Source organism: Microtus oregoni, unplaced genomic scaffold, assembly GCF_018167655.1.
Source record: "Microtus oregoni isolate MIOR12 unplaced genomic scaffold, Mior012 000003F_ref0000135, whole genome shotgun sequence".
NCBI classification, from domain to species: Eukaryota; Metazoa; Chordata; class Mammalia; order Rodentia; family Cricetidae; genus Microtus; species Microtus oregoni.
Window position 1 is genome coordinate 8336536 of NW_024543062.1, and position 16288 is coordinate 8352823.

A 16288-nucleotide genomic window follows, 5' to 3' on the forward strand; every position below is an offset into this window, starting at 1 on the left:
AGACTACCCTCTCTGGAGGGGTGGACTTGGGGTCAGGAAATCATCTCCCCCCACCCCCAGTCCTGGAGATGGAACTCAGGGCCACTTCTACGCTAGGCAGGCACTCTACCACTGAGCCATACCCCCAGCCCTGGAAACAGTCATGTAGACCTGGCTGACCTCAGATCTACCTAACTGCCGTGCCTCCCAAGTGTTAAAAGTTGGTACTACCAAACTCAACTTTTATTTTTAGAGACAAGGTCTCACTGTGCAGCCTTGGATGTCCTGGAACTATGTATGTAGATGAGGCAGGCTTTAAATTCAGGGATCCACTGCCTCTGCCTCCCAAGTATTGAGATTAAAGGCATGTGACACCATGCCCAGCTTATTTTTATTCAAAAACAGAGAAACAAAACCCAAACTTTACAGACAATCTCACTAGCTTACCCTGGCTAGCCCCTTGTTGTACCCACCTCTGGGTTGGGCAACGTTCTACTGCGTCTTTTTCACCCACTTCCTGTATCAGGTCCTCACCGCTGACCCCTGAGCACAGGCTGTGTGTAGACTCGATGGGATCCCTTTGTCACCGCCCCCGTTCCTGTTCAAGTCACAACCCACCCGGACCGACAACAGAAGAGCAACGCACCACTGGCAGGCTGGAGGCTGGTTTTATACAAAGGTAACTCACAGGGCGGACCACTGCACGCTGCTGCAGGTCATCACGGTCTGGCAGAAGTCAGGACAGGGACGGCTGGAGGGGAAAGACGGGTTACAGACTGTCCAGTACAAGGACACACCAGACAGAAGCAAGGACTCACAGGCACTCAGCAGGATGGGATGGTAGGACCGGCAAGTCCCTGGCAGCCAATGACAACTGTACTTTCTCATGCTTGGGACACTGGATTAGGAACCCAGAAACCTAGCAGTGGCTGTGGTGCCTCAAGACTCCAGGGGACCCCAGAATGCCTTACTTCTCATGCAGCCCAGTGGCTGGCTTCAGACCCACTGTGTAGCTGGGGATGACCTTCAACGTCTGATCCTGCCTTGACCATAGTTAGCTTACAGGCATGTCCTTCTACGCTGTTTTATTTCCTGTGTCTGAAAGCTGGTCAGTAAACTTTACTTTCTAGAGCTGACCTGAGGGGAAACGACACAGATATATAGGGACATTTATCAAAGTACTCAACAGAGCTGGCACACAGAGGTATTTCATAAATAATCTTTTTGGGGGGAGGAGGGAGCTGAGGACTATGCTAGGTAAGCAGTCTACCAAAGTGCCCCAGTTCCAGCCATTTTTATTAATTTTGAGACAGTTTTGTTATACATAGCCTAGGCTGGCCTTGAACTTGTTCTGGAGCCCAGACAGACCTTGACCTTTGGATCTATTGACTTCAACCTCCCAAGCAGCTGGTATGACAGACCAGCATGCCCTTCAACACATAATCCTTAAGCAATTCCTCGCTCAGACAGGACCTTTCTCTGACCAACGTGTAGGAGCCTTCTCTGCAGACTGGCTAGGGCATGGCAACCTTGGAAGACTCCTTGGAGCCTGTAGCCTCTGGGGTGCCTAGGGCCCCAGAATATACAGTGCCAGGACAGCTGATAGGGGAGGGAGGCTGTACCCCCTGGGAGGTCCCTGCAGAAGCGGGGTATACACTGGAGGCATTGGAGTTAGGACCAAAGTGGTTCTGCACATAACACAGGCCGGAAGCAGGCTGGTAGGGAGGGAGGCTGGGCATGTGTCCGGGAGGCCAGGAGGCCAGTTTCTGGCCATTCGCATGCTGCATCTGGGTGACAGCGTGACTTGGGGTTAGATGAGGGTGGCAACTCTGCGTGGGGTAGGAGCCAGGTGGAGGGTTCAGCCTGGAAAACAATAAGAGAGGAGACAGTCATTCTGTTGGCAGTGACAAGGTACAGCATGTCATTTCCTGAGATAAGAGCAGGGATGGAGTCGTAGCCAGCACTAAGTTTCAGGGGAAGAGAAAGATCCATTTGGAGAGGAAGGGGCAGAGCTCCGTGTAGTTCAGGTTTCCTCAGTGTAGACATTTGGGTTACAGGCAGGTGCCACCACACCCCCTCTCCCGCCATGTAGTGCTCAGGATCAAATCTAGGGGTTCATGTGGACTAGGTAAGACTGTACACGTGGAAACACAGTCTGGGAACAGAGTTGCACGAGTGTTCGTTCTGAGTGCCTGGGAGAAAACTGAGGAAAGAAGACTCTTGTGCCCTCAGTGTCTTCCAAACAGTCGTTCTTGGAATGTGTTTGCACGCTCCTCCCAGGTGCAGCGGCTGTGAGTGAGCTCACTTCAGCTGCTGTTACTCACGTGCTTCCATACTGTGGGTGGCTTGTCCTCGTGACCGACGAACACCTTACTCACATGTCGCATCCTAACCCTAGGGTATAAATTGCCTGCTGCTCTAATAAACCTGGCTATTGCGCCAGACTTTAGTCCGCCTCATTTTTAGGTCCCATGCCACCAACTAGATCAGTAAACACACACACAAATGAAAAATTCTGAAAATACAGGGCTGGGCTGGGCTGTGGCTCAGTGGAGCACCTGCTTAGGATGTGCCAAGCAGCCCTGATTCCAGCCCCAGCTCACGACTCCACTCCTGCTTCTGGGAGCATTTTCTTTTTTTTCTTTTGAGACAGGATCTCACCAAGGTCTTGGCCAGCCTAGAACTCTCAATGTAGAGCAGGCTGGCCTCAAACTCACAGGGTTCTGCCTGCTCCTGTCTCCCTAGTGCTGGGAATTAAAGATGTGCAGTACATTACCTTCTTGTTAAAATGATTTCCCATTTATGTGTGTGTGTGTGGTAGGTATATGTATGTGTGGTTGGTGTGTGTGCATGTGTGTGTATGTGTGGTTGGTGTGTTTGTTTAGTTTGTGTGTGTGTGTATGTGTGGTTGGTGTGTGTGTTTGTGTGTGTGTGCATGTGTGGTTGGTGTGTGTGTTTAGTTTGTGTGTGTGTGGTAGGTATATGTATGTGTGGTGCATTTGTGTGTGCGTGTGTGTGTGTGTGGTTGGTGTGTGTGTATGTGTGGTCGGTGTGTGTGCATGTGTTCGTGTGGTTGGTGTGTGTGTTTAGTTTGTGTGTGTGTGGTTGGTGTGTGAGCGTTTGTGTGTGGTTAATGTGTGTGCGTATGTGTGTGGTTAGTGTGTGTGCGTGTATGTATGGTTGGTGTGTGTGTGCGCATCAGAGAACTTTCAGGAGCCGGTTCTTTTCTTCTACCATGAGGGTCCCCAGGGATGTACCTCAGGTCTCAGACTTGGTGGCAGATGTCCTTATCCACTAAGCCATCTTGCTGGCCTCTTCTCTCGTTTTTAATAAACTGTCCCTATTTTTATTATAAGAAAACACCCAAACTCTATGCCAAACCAACTTTCCAAACAAGAGCAATCAGAGACAAAACAACCCACATGGCAGCTAACTAAAATAAACACACGTGTCCTGTTGTAACGCTCTCGGTGACTCTGTCAGGACACCTGAAACATCACGTTCTGTTCTGATACCTGCAGTCTTGGCAACCTACAACCACCTGCCACGTGAGGAACAGAGAGGGGACACAGAGCGCTACCCATTCCACATCTGTCCAAACCTGGCACAGGTGACAGAGCTTCCCGGTGGGCAAGTGTAACTTAGATTAGAACTCTTTTTCTGGGTCCCGAGGGCAGCTCCATTGGTTTGTGACCCCACCCCTCTGCTGTCACACAGGAGACTCTGAGGGGGAAGTCTGTACCTCTCAGGCCTGTCAAGTTGCTAGGAGATTCTTGCATGCTAGGCACACACTCTATCTCTGAGCTATGTCCACAGCCCTTGGCTTCTTTAGATGTGGTGAGCTGAGGTGGGGTTCTACTCTGTAGTTCAGACTGGTCTCCAACTCCAAATCCTCCTGCCTCAGCCTCCCAACTGCTGAGATTACAGGTGGGACCAAGCCCTGCTTCCGCCCTGAACACAACATAATCTGGGCGTGGGGTGTTTGCCTGTAATCCCCAGCACTGAGAGGAGGCAGTGGCATCAGAGGTTCAGGGTCATTTTGGCTAAACAGCTAGTGAGGAAGGACTGGGCTACTGAGGCTCTGTCTACAAATAAACACACACACACACACACACACACACAATAAACAACACAGACCCCCAAACCCAAATCTAACTATTCTAGCTGAAGAAAGCTTACTGCAGACCTTGGGCGTGGAGGGACAGCACCCCAGCCATGCTGGCTCCTCACTTCTCACCATGCCCTTCCTGGGTGATTGTGCTAGGATTGTAGAGTTTCCGAGGAACACAGCTGGAAAGAACACAACTGGCAGAGGCCCTATGGGAAAGGCGCCACAGCGGGCTCGTCCCTGGACTGCTACTTGGGAACACATGTCCTCTCTGGCCTCCTCTATAAAGAAGGTGTGAGGGGGCTGGAGAGATGGCTCAGTGGTTAAGAGCATTGCCTGCTCTTCCAAAGGTCCTGAGTTCAATTCCCAGCAACCACATGGTGGCTCACAACCATCTGTAATGAGGTCTGGTGCCCTCTTCTGGCCTGCAGGCAGACACACAGACAAAGCATTGTCTACTAAATAAATAAATAAATTTAAAAAAAAAAAATAAAGAAGGTGTGAGGACCCACAAGTTCTGGCTGCTTGCCTAGGAGCTTTTAAGAGCAAACAAGCCAGAACTGGAAGAAAAAAAAAAAAGCCTCACCTGTTCTCGTTGGGGAGCCAAGAAAGTTTCCTCTGGGAGAGACAAGAAACTCCTTTCAGGTCTTCCTGCCCTGTCACCTACTGAGCAGACTGTGTAAGCATGCCTCGTGTCACAGCCCAGCGCTACCCGCAGAGTATTGCAACGAAACGACATTAAGACTATTATCTCTCCTCAAATCACTCAGAATTTCACTCAAGTTCTGTCTTTGCCCACTCACACTCGGTTCCTTCCACACGCAGCAGTGTACAGAAAAGATCTGTGCACGCATTTTCTTTCCTTACTTGCAATGCTGGAACCCAGGGCCTCCCAAGATTAGGTAAGTATTCTACCACTGAGCCACACCCCAGCCCCTCACTGGGGGATTCTAGGCAGGGGCTCTACCACTGAGCCACACCCCAGCCCCTCACTGGGGGATTCTAGGCAGGGGCTCTACCACTGAGCCACACCCCAGCCCCTCACTGGGGGATTCCAGGCAGGGGCTCTACCACTGAGCCACACCCCAGCTCCTCACTGGGGGATTCTAGGCAGGGGCTCTACTGATGAAATAGAACTACAATCCTTCCCTGCACAGAGCTCAGAAACTGTGTTCCCCTCTTCCTTTATCCTCCAAGATGACCTAGCTAAGGTGAACCACACCTTTCAGTTGCTCTTGGAATGAGAATGAGAGCCGGCAGTGGGATTATATCTATAGCCTGGTATCTGAGAGCAACAGACAAGAGCGTCCCAAGTTCAAAGCCAACCCTGACTTTCTATGACTCAAAAAACAAACTAACAAGCAAAAAAACCCAACAAAGGCAGAGTGGGTGGCAGCAGAGTGACAGAGCAACCTAGCATGGGCAATGCCTTGGGTCCATCCCCAGCGCTGAAACCAACCACACAACACAAAGGCGAGGGATTCCCCACTTACTTCCGGCTCTGGGCTGTTCTTCTTTCGGCAGAAGAACCCGAGATGTACTTGAACAGGGGGATCCTCCTCATGAGACTGAAGGGGAACTTCTGATCGAGCTTCAGGGCTACACGCTCAGAGAGGTCGAGGGAGTAGCAGTAGGTGAGGCCATCTGAGGTGAGTGTATTAAGTGAAATCGAAGGCAGCAGGCAGAGGCAGCTGACATGCCCTTTGAGGGCCCACCCCTGGGAGGCACAGCTGTGTACACCAGTCCCTCAGAGAGCTAAGCAGTCCCATCCACGCACCTCACGGGAACAATGCCATGTGTAGCGTGCATGAGAGTTCACGCGCACCTCCCGGGCCTTCCAAACACGGCCATCAGTCACAGCCATTCTTGTCTTTCCTTTTTGGCTTTTTAAGACAGGGGTCTCTATGTAGCTCCGTAGGCCAGGCTGATCTTGAACTCAGAGATCCTCCTGCCTCTGCCTCCTGAGAGCTGGGATTAAAGGTGTGTGTCTACACCACTGCTACTACCATCGGCTCCACCACCGCAGCTGGTTTACAAGTCAGTCTTTTTTTTTTTTTTTTTTTTGGTTTTTTTTCGAGACAGGGTTTCTCTGTGGCTTTGGAGCCTGTCCTGGAACTAGCTCTGTAGACCAGGCTGGTCTCGAACTCACAGAGATCCGCCTGCCTCTGCCTCCCGAGTGCTGGGATTAAAGGCGTGCGCCACCACCGCCCGGCTACAAGTCAGTCTTAATACAATGCAGAGACTGGCACGCACATAGACTTCTGCTCCAAATCAGAGGTACTCTGTTCCAGTGTGCCAACTGAACTTCAGGTGGTTGGTTGTTGAGGAGGAAGATGTATGTAGCCTGGTCTCGAACTTAAAACACCTCCCTCTGCCTCCTGAGTGCTGAGGTTATGGGGCATGCACCACATGGCAAGTTTCATTGCAGCTTCTCTGGAAGCATTTTCTCCATATAGTCTCCATCACTGTCTGCACAGCTACAAAGCCTGTTTCATACACCCTTCAACAAATACTTATTACACAAATATTCTGTACGTGTGCACATGCACACGGGCGTAAGTGTACCACAGTGTGTGTGTGTGTGGGGGGGGATTGAAATCCACCGCAAAGGCCCCAGGGCTGGAACTCAGGCTGTCAGGTTTGCCAGCCATCACTTACCCATCAGGACACCTTACTAGCTGTCCTGAAGCAAATATTAAGCCAACTAGTTTATGCCTGCATCAAGGGGTAAGTACCGGTTGAGCATTCCTTATCCAAAACAGTTTTGAGTGAAATATCTCAGGGCTTACGAGGTTATCTGAATATCATGCCTATGCATGATAAAATCCATTTATGTTTCACGTGTACCTCACACAGCCTGAGGTGACTTTACACAGCATTCTGGGTGCATCCATGTTCTTACTTTGATTATAGTCAGGTCAGGGGCAGAATATCCCACTTGTGTCGTGTTAATGCTCAAAACACTGCAGATTTTGAAGCATTCTGGATCTCAGTATTCCTAATTAGGAAGCTCAATCCCTTATAAAAGCCAGATAAGGGTAATGTTGGCCAGTAGCTCAGTGGGGCCTTGACTAGGCCAATGTATCAGAGGGCCTACATTGGATCCTCAGCCCTGTCTAAAATGGATGGTTTTGGTAATAATCAGGTGCTAACCCCTGATACTCCTGAAGCTGGAGGACTGACTTCCATCTTCCGGCTCAGTCAGCTCCAGGTCCAACTGCGCTCGCTACCTTATACCTGATCAGAACTACAGAAGAGGCAAGCCTGTGTAGGGCACACACCCTACACCTTTAATCCCAGCACTCAATAGGCGGGGACAGGCAGATTTCTGTGAGTTTGAGGCCGGCAAGCCTGATCTATACGGTTGAGTTCCAGGCCATCCAGGGCTGTACAGTGAGTCACCTTTTGAGGGCGGGGGAACATAAAGATGGCTTCATAGTTAAAAGTGCAATTGCTCTTCTAGAGGACCCAAGTTCAGTTCCCAGCATCGACACGACAGCTCACCACCACCTGTAACTCCAGTTCCTGGGGACTTGACAACCTCTTCTGCATCCTCAAGTGCCAGCATGTAGGTGCACACATCCGCAGACAAAAATAAATCAAAAAATAAAGGGAGGAAGGGAGGGAAGAAGGAGGGAGGGAGGGAAGATGGGAGGGAGGAAGTGATATTCCTTAGAGTATCACCTAGAAACTGATATTCGGGGTGTGGATCCAGGTGCGGTGGTGAGTGATAGTAATCCTAGCACTCAGGAAACTGAGGTGGATCTTGAGTTTGAGGCTAGCCTGGGCAACATAGAAAGACCCTGTTACAATCCCTCTCTCTCTGAGAAGAAAGAAAAGTAAGGGCTGGGATGTAGCACCGTGGTAGAGTGTCTGTCAATCACACACAATGCCCTGAGCTTGATACTCTTAACCCAGCAAAAATAGAAAAACTATCCACAAGTCCAGGTCCGTCTCTTAACCGGTCCACGAACATCTCTGCGTGCGGGCACCTCATGCTTCTCCGATGTGGGAGTGCCTGTGTGTGGAGATCAGAGGCCAGCCTGGTCTCCTCAGGAACTGGGGTCTCTCAATTGATCTGGAATTTACCAAGCTAGGCTTGGCTGGTGGGTCAGTGAGCCTTAGGGATTTTACCCGTCTCCACCTCTGAAGCACGGGATCAGAGTGTAAGTCCCAAGGCCATGACTCGAGTCCTCACGCTTGCACGGATGCTTTACTGAGGAAGCCATCTCCCTGGCCCTCTTCCAGAGAAACTTCACACTCAAGTTAGTTGAGAAGATTGCACCTCAGTTTACGAGGGAAAAAAGGCAGGCCCGTATAGTTAAGCTTAAGTTGCTAAGTGGCTGTGTTGAGTTGACCTGGGCAGGCAACCATACTCAATTTTTCCAGATGAGTTCTGATCCAGGGATGGGGAGAACTGCCCAAGACTCCCAGGCTTTCCAAGCTGGGGCCAAACCCAGACTGCTTGTGTAGGAGCCTGCGACTGTGTACCTGACACCCCACACCCCCAAGTGAGTTTGCACCCCGGTGTAGCCTCACACTGTAGCTCCCTTCCAGGAAGGATACACGATAAGCCGATCAAAAGGCCAGAGACGTTGCTGAGGAAGGAGGTCTGAGGAATGAGCCAGGAGGCACAGAGCAGCAGCCACGGCACCAGGGCGGAGGGCACCACCACACCAAACACCAGGGCCCGCCTCATCCGAGAGCGGACTGAGGTGACTCCCAGCATGGCAAATGCCACGGGGGTGAACCCTCTGGCATCCTCCACCTCACCCAGCTTGGACAGCGATGACACCGACTCGAACGACAGGTAGATGATGGCGGAGGAGACGGTAAAGATGAAGGTGAAGAAGCAATGGCGGACAGTGCCCACGGTCCTCTCGAAGTTGCCAGCAAAGCGCCAGATGATGATGGCACCGCAGAGCAGGGAGACTGGGTTCTCGTAGACGAAGATGTAGGTCACTAGCCTGTAAACTAAAGATGGGTTTGGGTTAACGGTCCGAGGCGGTGCTGTTCTGAGGGGCAACCAGGTCCCAAGCCAGCTTGGGGTAGGGGGGCTTGAAGCTGGAGCTGGAACCCAGTTGGTAGGGTGCTTGCCGAGTGTGCACCAAGTCCTGGGTTCCATTCCTAGCACCACATATGCCACACACAGGAAGTGGTGGTACGCACCTAGGAGCCCAGCACTCAGGAAGTAGAGACAGGAAGATCAGGAGTTCAGGGTCATTCTGGCTCCTCTGTGAGTCTGAAGCCAGCATGGTCTACACGGGAGCCTGTCTCAACAATAAAACAAAAACAGAATAGGAAAGTGAGGGTAGTGCCCGCCGTTCAAGGCGTAAGTATATCATATAACCTCTGTTCCTTCTGGTCCTGGAGCCAGGCTTAGCAAGAGCAATTCCCGTGATTCAAAACATAAACATATAATGTAGCTTCTGTTCTTTCCTGGCCCTGGAGCAAAGATTGTCAAGACCAACTTTGATGTGCGAAAAAGACAGCTTTGTCTGAACTAGTCAAATGCTTTATAACATTGCTTTAGGCTTTCTTTTAAAGACTTATTTTTATTTTTGTGAATCTGCATATGCCACCTGTGTGCAGGTACCTGTGGAAGTCAGTAGAGGGTGTTGGACCCCTGGAGCTGGAGGTACAGGCAGTTGTGAGCTGCCCCACATAGAGTGCTGGGAACCAAACTTGGCTCCTCTGCAAGAGCAGCAAGCTCGTGCTCTCTCTCTCTCTTTTGATTTTTCTTTTCTTTCTTTCTTTCTTTTTTTTTTTTTTTTTTTTTTTTTGGTTTTTCGAGACAGGGTTTCTCTGTGGTTTTGGAGCCTGTCCTGGAACTAGCTCTTGTAGACCAGGCTGGTCTCGAACTCACAGAGATCCACCTGCCTCTGCCTCCCAAGTGCTGGGATTAAAGGCGTGCGCCACCACCGCCCAGCTCTCTTTTGATTTTTCGAGACAGGGTTTCTCTGTAGCTTTGGAGCCTGTCCTGGAACTAGCTTTGTAGACCAGGCTGGCCCTGAACACACAGAGATCCACCTACCTCTGCCTCCCGAGTGGAGTGCTGGGATTAAAGGCATATGCCACCACTGCCGGGCTGAAGCAAGCTCTCTGAACTGCTAAGCCATCTCTCCAGCCCTCCGATTTTCGACTTTACTACTGACCTACCTCACTAGGCAGTCTGAGGGTTAATTAATTGGAACAGCTTCAGGGATGACTGAGTGGGTGTCACTTAACAGTGTGTCTCCTCATCTGTGATTCTGGCCTCTCCTTCCACAGAGGCTGTTCAGGTGAAGAAAAAAGGAATCATGAATTATTTTGTGGTGTAGAAGGACTATAATGGTATCATTAATAATATACAGAAATTAGAAGTCTTCGCTAAGAGCACTGTTCAGCCAAGATTTATATGCTGTAAGATGCAACGTCCTTTTTTCTTTCTCTGTTGTGAGACAAGGTCTCACTATGCAGCTCTGGCTGGCCTATACCTTGCTATGTAGACCAGGCCAGCTCCTGTTTCCTGAGGGCTAGGATTATATGTGTAAGTCACCACACTTGGCCTTTTTTTTTTTTTTTTGCTGGCCAGCAACTCGCCATCTTTCTGTCTCAGCCTCTGAGTGCTGGGACTACAAGTGCCTGCCATCCTATTTGGTTTATTCCTTTTATTTTTTTTCTAAACATAAGTCATCGCTAACATACATAATTTTTTAAAACTTAATCTTTTATTTATTTGTGGGTATATGGGAGTACACGGGAATGCCACGGCCCCCCTGTGGAGTTCAGAGGAAAACCTGTAGGAGTCAGTTCCACCAGGGACCAAACTGCAGTTCTCACGATTGGTGGCAAGTGCCCTTACCTGCGGAACTACCTTATAGAGCTCTAATGTACTTTGTTTGTTTATTTGAGAGAGGGACTCACTATGTAACCCTGGCTGGCCCCAAACTCATAGAGATCCACCTACCTGCCTCTGCCTGCCCAGGGCTGGGGTTAAAGGCGTGGTGCTCTCTAAGGTACTGACCTATCTCTGTGGGGTGAAACCTTAACATGAGAGAGATGGATCAAACAACAGTGTCATTCTTAGGAGTGTTAAGACTTGGAGGGGAATCTTAGCTTTATCATAACCAGGCTGCCTGGGCTCAGCTGACTCCAATGTTCATATCCTCACAGCTTGAATTTCCTCACTGTGATGGAACAGGTCAAACCCGAGTCCTTCGAAGGTCCCATATCTCCATTTGTTCATGAACCCCACACCCACACAAATAGGGTTAAGTAAGCATAGGATGTCTTTGTCCTGGTACTCAGAAAGCTGAGGCAGGAGGATCATGGCCTTGAGGGCAGACTGGGTTACATGGTGCGTTTTGATTACTCTGGTCTAAAGAAATAGCAAGACTCTCTTTCAAAGGAAAAAGAAAAGAAAGAGGGTATGTGCCTTATTTAGACTGACTTTCAGTTCACTGAGCATGCTTCACGCATCCAGCGCAAACGGAAGTTTCAGCTTTGAGCATAACGCCTAGCCAGACTATCTCCTGAAGCCTTATTTGCTGGATACTCCTCATATTGAAGTCTTGTTTTTCAAGACACGGTTTCTCTGTGTAGTCCTGGTTGGCCTTGCTCTCACAGATTTGCCTGCCTCTGCCTCCCGAGTGCTGGGACTAAAAGCGTGCGCCATCACCCCACAGATCCCAAATTAAATGACTCACACATGTTTATATCTATATAAGGACATGTGAATTATATACCCAAACCTTGGTTCTAAAACAACATACTAAAAGCAAAAGGCTGGGTTCCTTTCTCAATATTATGATGCATTAGCTCTGGGATTCTCTGTATCCAGCCTCAATTTCTGGTAAACAGGCAATTTAATATGTCCTGTCATGATTACATGGATTACATGAGATGAATGTACAGGCCTCTGTTACATTGGGAACAACCGGGATTTTCCAGGAAAAAATGAGAAAGAAACAAAGACTAGGAATCCTGTCTTTTAGAAAAGCATGATTACAGACTTAATTGGTCTGAGAAATTTCTCTCCCCTGTGCAAACAAGCACTTTACCAGGGGCGGAAGACGGCCTCTTTCCTTCTTCCGGTGAGCTGGAATTAAGAGTCAGGATTAAGGTAAATACGCAGCAGAAAATTCTAGACTCAGGAGGAAAAACCATTCAAGAGACGAAGTTCAACTGTCACGATGACGGTGAGAGACGTTTGTTTTGTTCCTGAGGGGCTCAGGCCTTCAGCAGATGGGGGTCTGTATTTACAAAAACTGGAGGAGCGAAGGAAGGTATTCATCCTCGAGATCAAAGAATGAATGAATCTGGGGTGACATGCAGGGGCAATTTTGGGTAGGGAAGGAATTGGCGAAAATGATGATGAGGCTTTGGACAAGACATGCCGGAGTCCCAAGTGGGTTGAACAGTGATGGGCACGGAGGCTGGGGGCTGCCTGGCAGTGTGGGGGGGTGGGGGGGATATAGATGAAGTCCCGGGCTGAGAAAGCGCGTCATCCCTGCCCAGTCGCTGCTCACCTTGCCAGTTGCGCAGGGCCTCGGAGCGCAGCGACAGCCCCGACGGTGCCAGAGGCGGCTGCAGCAGGAACAAGCGGGGCCCCGACACCAGCAGCGAGAGCAGGGCGGTGAAGAATGTGGCGGAGGGGACCTCGGGATACGAGCACCAGAAGCGACTCGCGGGTCCCGGGGCCGCCATGGCCGCCAGACCTTCCCGCGCGCCGCCTCGGCACTCACAGCCCGCCTCGGCAATTTCCGCCTCCCTGCGGCGGTCTCCCCTGGCAACAGTGAAAAGCTGGCCCTTGTCAAGCCCCGCCCCATGGAGAAAGGACCAATCTTGTGGGGCCATCCGCCATTACCGGCCCAAAGGAGGCCGGGAGTTGTAGTTTCAGCGCGCCCTCTGCGGCAAACCAGACTACCTCCTCAGGAGTATTCTTGCCCAGGTTTCAGTTTCCTTCTATTCTCTCTCTTTTTACTTATTAATTTTTCTAAAGTTAATTACATCTGTTTATTTGTTTGAGTGTAGGCGAGGGGCACGTGTGTGTCACACTTGTGGAGGACGGACGACAACTTAAGGGAGTTTTCTCCGACCTGTGGGTCCTGGGCTTTGAATTTGGGTTATTAGGTTTAACAGCAAGCACCTTTACCATCCGAGCCCTCTTGTTACTCCTTTTTATTTTTAGACGTTATTTGCTATTAATTTGTGAGAAAGTATGTGTAGGTGTATACACACGTACCTTTACTGTCGGGCATCTTGAAGACTCGTGTCGTCGTGTAGACTCTGGTCTTCCCATCTCAGTTTCCCTCCTTCCTTCCTTCCTTCCCTCCTTCCCTCCCTCCCTTCCTTCCTTCTTTCCTTTCTTCCCTTTTTCTTTATCTTTGTCTTTCTTTTCTTTTTTTTCTTTTGTGACCCCGTGAGTTTCATTAAAATCGCGTTCAGGATCAGGGCTAAGGCTATTACGGAGCAAGGGCTCTTTATCAGTAGCTACACCACTGGAGAAAATGTTTTCTCTTCCTCTTCCAGCAATCATTGGCTGCCAGTAGTGTAAGCATTGCAGCTCAGATGGAAAGGGATCCTGGCGGCCAGGAGTACCACAAAGTCATTGTAAACGCAGCAGCTTACAGCCCTGCTCCTGGGAAAGGGTTCCCCAACACAACAGCTCTGGCCCGGCAGGGGAGTTTCCTCAGCAAAGTTGTTGCAGTCCTGCTCAGCTCTGCTCTGCTCCAGCGCCTGTGCAAAGTTACTTCTCCACTTCTCATCTAAACCTCATTCAAGAGATTCATTAGGAAGGAAGAATCTAAAGAATTCCACCTTTGCCGTGGTGGAAAAGGCAGCAGCGACTGAACGGGCACAGGGCTTATATAGAGCTTCTTAGGGGCAGCGTTTTCCCAGGGTGGAGATTTTTCAGGGTGGGAAATGGTCAGATTTCAATTCTCTTGAGGTTGGAAAAGATCAGATTGGCTAGATTTCGTGCTCAGGGATTGGTTGGTTTCATGCTCAGGTTGGTTTCATGGTCAGGGGCAGATTTTGTTTCTTTCATTGGCCCCTTTTAGCCTTTTGGCTCTGATTTCAGGGTCAAGGCGTGTTTCTTTGGTTCTGGTTTTAGGGTCAGGGTGGGCTTCTTTCACTGGCTCTGGTTTCAGTCTGGGTAGGTTTTTTTGGCTCTTTTACCCTACAAGTAGCTCCTCAGAGAGGGGGTGGGGCCTTGAGAGCCTCCCCACTCCTGCTTTAAAGACCAAATTATGTAGCCCAGGCTGACCTGGACTCACTCTGTAACCAAAGTGAGTCTGATCTCCACCTGGTCCTCTACCTTCAGTGTGCCAGGATTTTAGGCACACGTCACCTCCCTCAATTTATGCAGTACTAGGGCTTGAACCTAGGGACTCGATCTAACTGAACTGAACTGCATTCTCAGTCCGATCAGCTGTAATGACTGTGACAACGTCTGCTGGTTCGTAGAGCCCTGTTCTCTCTCACACACACCACTTGGTGTTTGACTCTGTTATGCCAAAGGGGAAACTGAGTCGTGGAAGGTCCCTGCATGACACAATGGAGTAGTAAAGAGAGGATTAAAATTTGAGTTCTGCCACCTGAATTGGCCCAGAAGACAGTGCAAGGCACCTTCTGGAGCTCGATTGTCGATGAATAAAGATGTGGGGAAGGGACTCAAGAGTTAGGCATATTCCATGATGCCTTACTGAGATCTGCTTTAGCCTTCTACAGTTAGAACAGTGCTTCCAGTAGAGGTGGACAACTGGAGTATCCTTTCTGAGCTATGCGTGCTTTAATAGGTGAGGTCACTTCCCAGTGAAGTCACTGCTGGGAAGAGAGAGAGCTGGGAATTGAATCCCAAGTTTGCTGGGTTCCAGGGGGCAACTTCAGATATTCTTTCCAATAAGTTTTTTTTTGGTTTTTTTTTTTTGTGTGTGTGTGTGGGGGGCAGTTCTGGGCAATGAGCGTACAGCCTCATGCATGAGTGATAAGTGCTCTACCACTGAGCTACAGCCCCAGCCCTTCTTCCCCGATTTTGTATACGCATTAATAGACTCCTAAATCCCAGCACTCAGGAGACACAGGCAGGCAGATCTATGTGAGTTCGACGCCAACCTGGTTTATAGAGAGAGTTCCAAGACAGCCAAGACTACACAGAAAAACCGTGTCTCGAAAAACAAACAAAAAAGACTCCTGAAAAATAAGCAGATGTAATCAAGAAACCGTTTATTTGATAAGCCCAATGAATCCAGCCCCCAAAGAAACAATAGTGTTGCTTACATAACATCTACCACGAGGGGGCAGCAATGATTACAGATCCACGATAGGAATAATGAGAGAGATTGGTCTTACAAAAAAAAAAAAAAGATAGAACTCCAGGACGGAGGTGCCAAGCCTGGAGAACTGAGTCTGACCCCTGGCCCCAGGGGGTAGAGGGAGAAACCAGAGAACTGACATCTGCAGGTTGTTCTCTGACCTCCACGCCAGCGCCCACACACATAGACACAAGTAAATAAACGAGCATAACAAAATGGAAAACCAAAAGGGGGCGGAGGACAGGCATGGTCTTTCAACACAAACCACAGCTCTCGTTTCAAAGAGTCTATTCTGGAGCCAAATATAGAAATGGTTTCATCAAATTTTAAGAGCTATGGAACAACCAAAAAGGTCATAAATCAAAGCTATTTTTAAAAAGATACATTGTGACCATCAGGGTCATAGATATTAAGAGTGGGTACTATTTCTGCAGAGGACCTGCGTTCTGTTCCAGCACTCACATAGGGTGGCTCACAGCTGCCTGTAATTTTCAGTTTCTGGCCTTCACAGGCCCCTGCATTCAAGTACGTACACACACACACACACACACACACACACACACACACACACTGACATGCACGCATATTCACATGTACATGATTAAGTGAAATAAAAAATTTAACAAAAATGGAAGAATAGTGAGACGCCTCAGTGGGTTAGGGGCTTGCTGGCAAGCTTGACAGCTAGAGTTCGATCCCTGAGCCCCTTCTGATGGAAGAGAACCAACTCCCACAGACTGTCCCTGGACATCTACATGAGTTCGCAAATAAGTACAAAGTGGCTAAAAATAAGAAGAGGAAGAACTGGAAGACAGTCCCGAGGGTGGACATGGGCTAGTGAACAGCGACAAGATCATCTCCGACGGCGGACACCGTCTCTAAGGCCTCTCCCGTTCATCCGTTC

At 49.5% G+C, this 16288-nt stretch overlaps 1 protein-coding gene across 1 annotated transcript; it reads right to left on the reverse strand.

Moving 5' to 3' along the window:
- Positions 1-359: 359 nt before the first annotated feature.
- Positions 360-12863, reverse strand: Rhbdd2 (rhomboid domain containing 2). The gene is made up of 4 exons (XM_041648813.1): positions 12598-12863; positions 8654-9061; positions 5581-5731; positions 360-1842 (listed from the first exon to the last, which is right to left on the reverse strand). Exons 1-4 carry the CDS (start codon positions 12773-12775, stop codon positions 1494-1496), a joined length of 1086 nt encoding a protein of 361 aa, XP_041504747.1. The 5' UTR covers positions 12776-12863; the 3' UTR covers positions 360-1493.
- Between the last annotated feature and the right edge of the window lie 3425 nt (positions 12864-16288).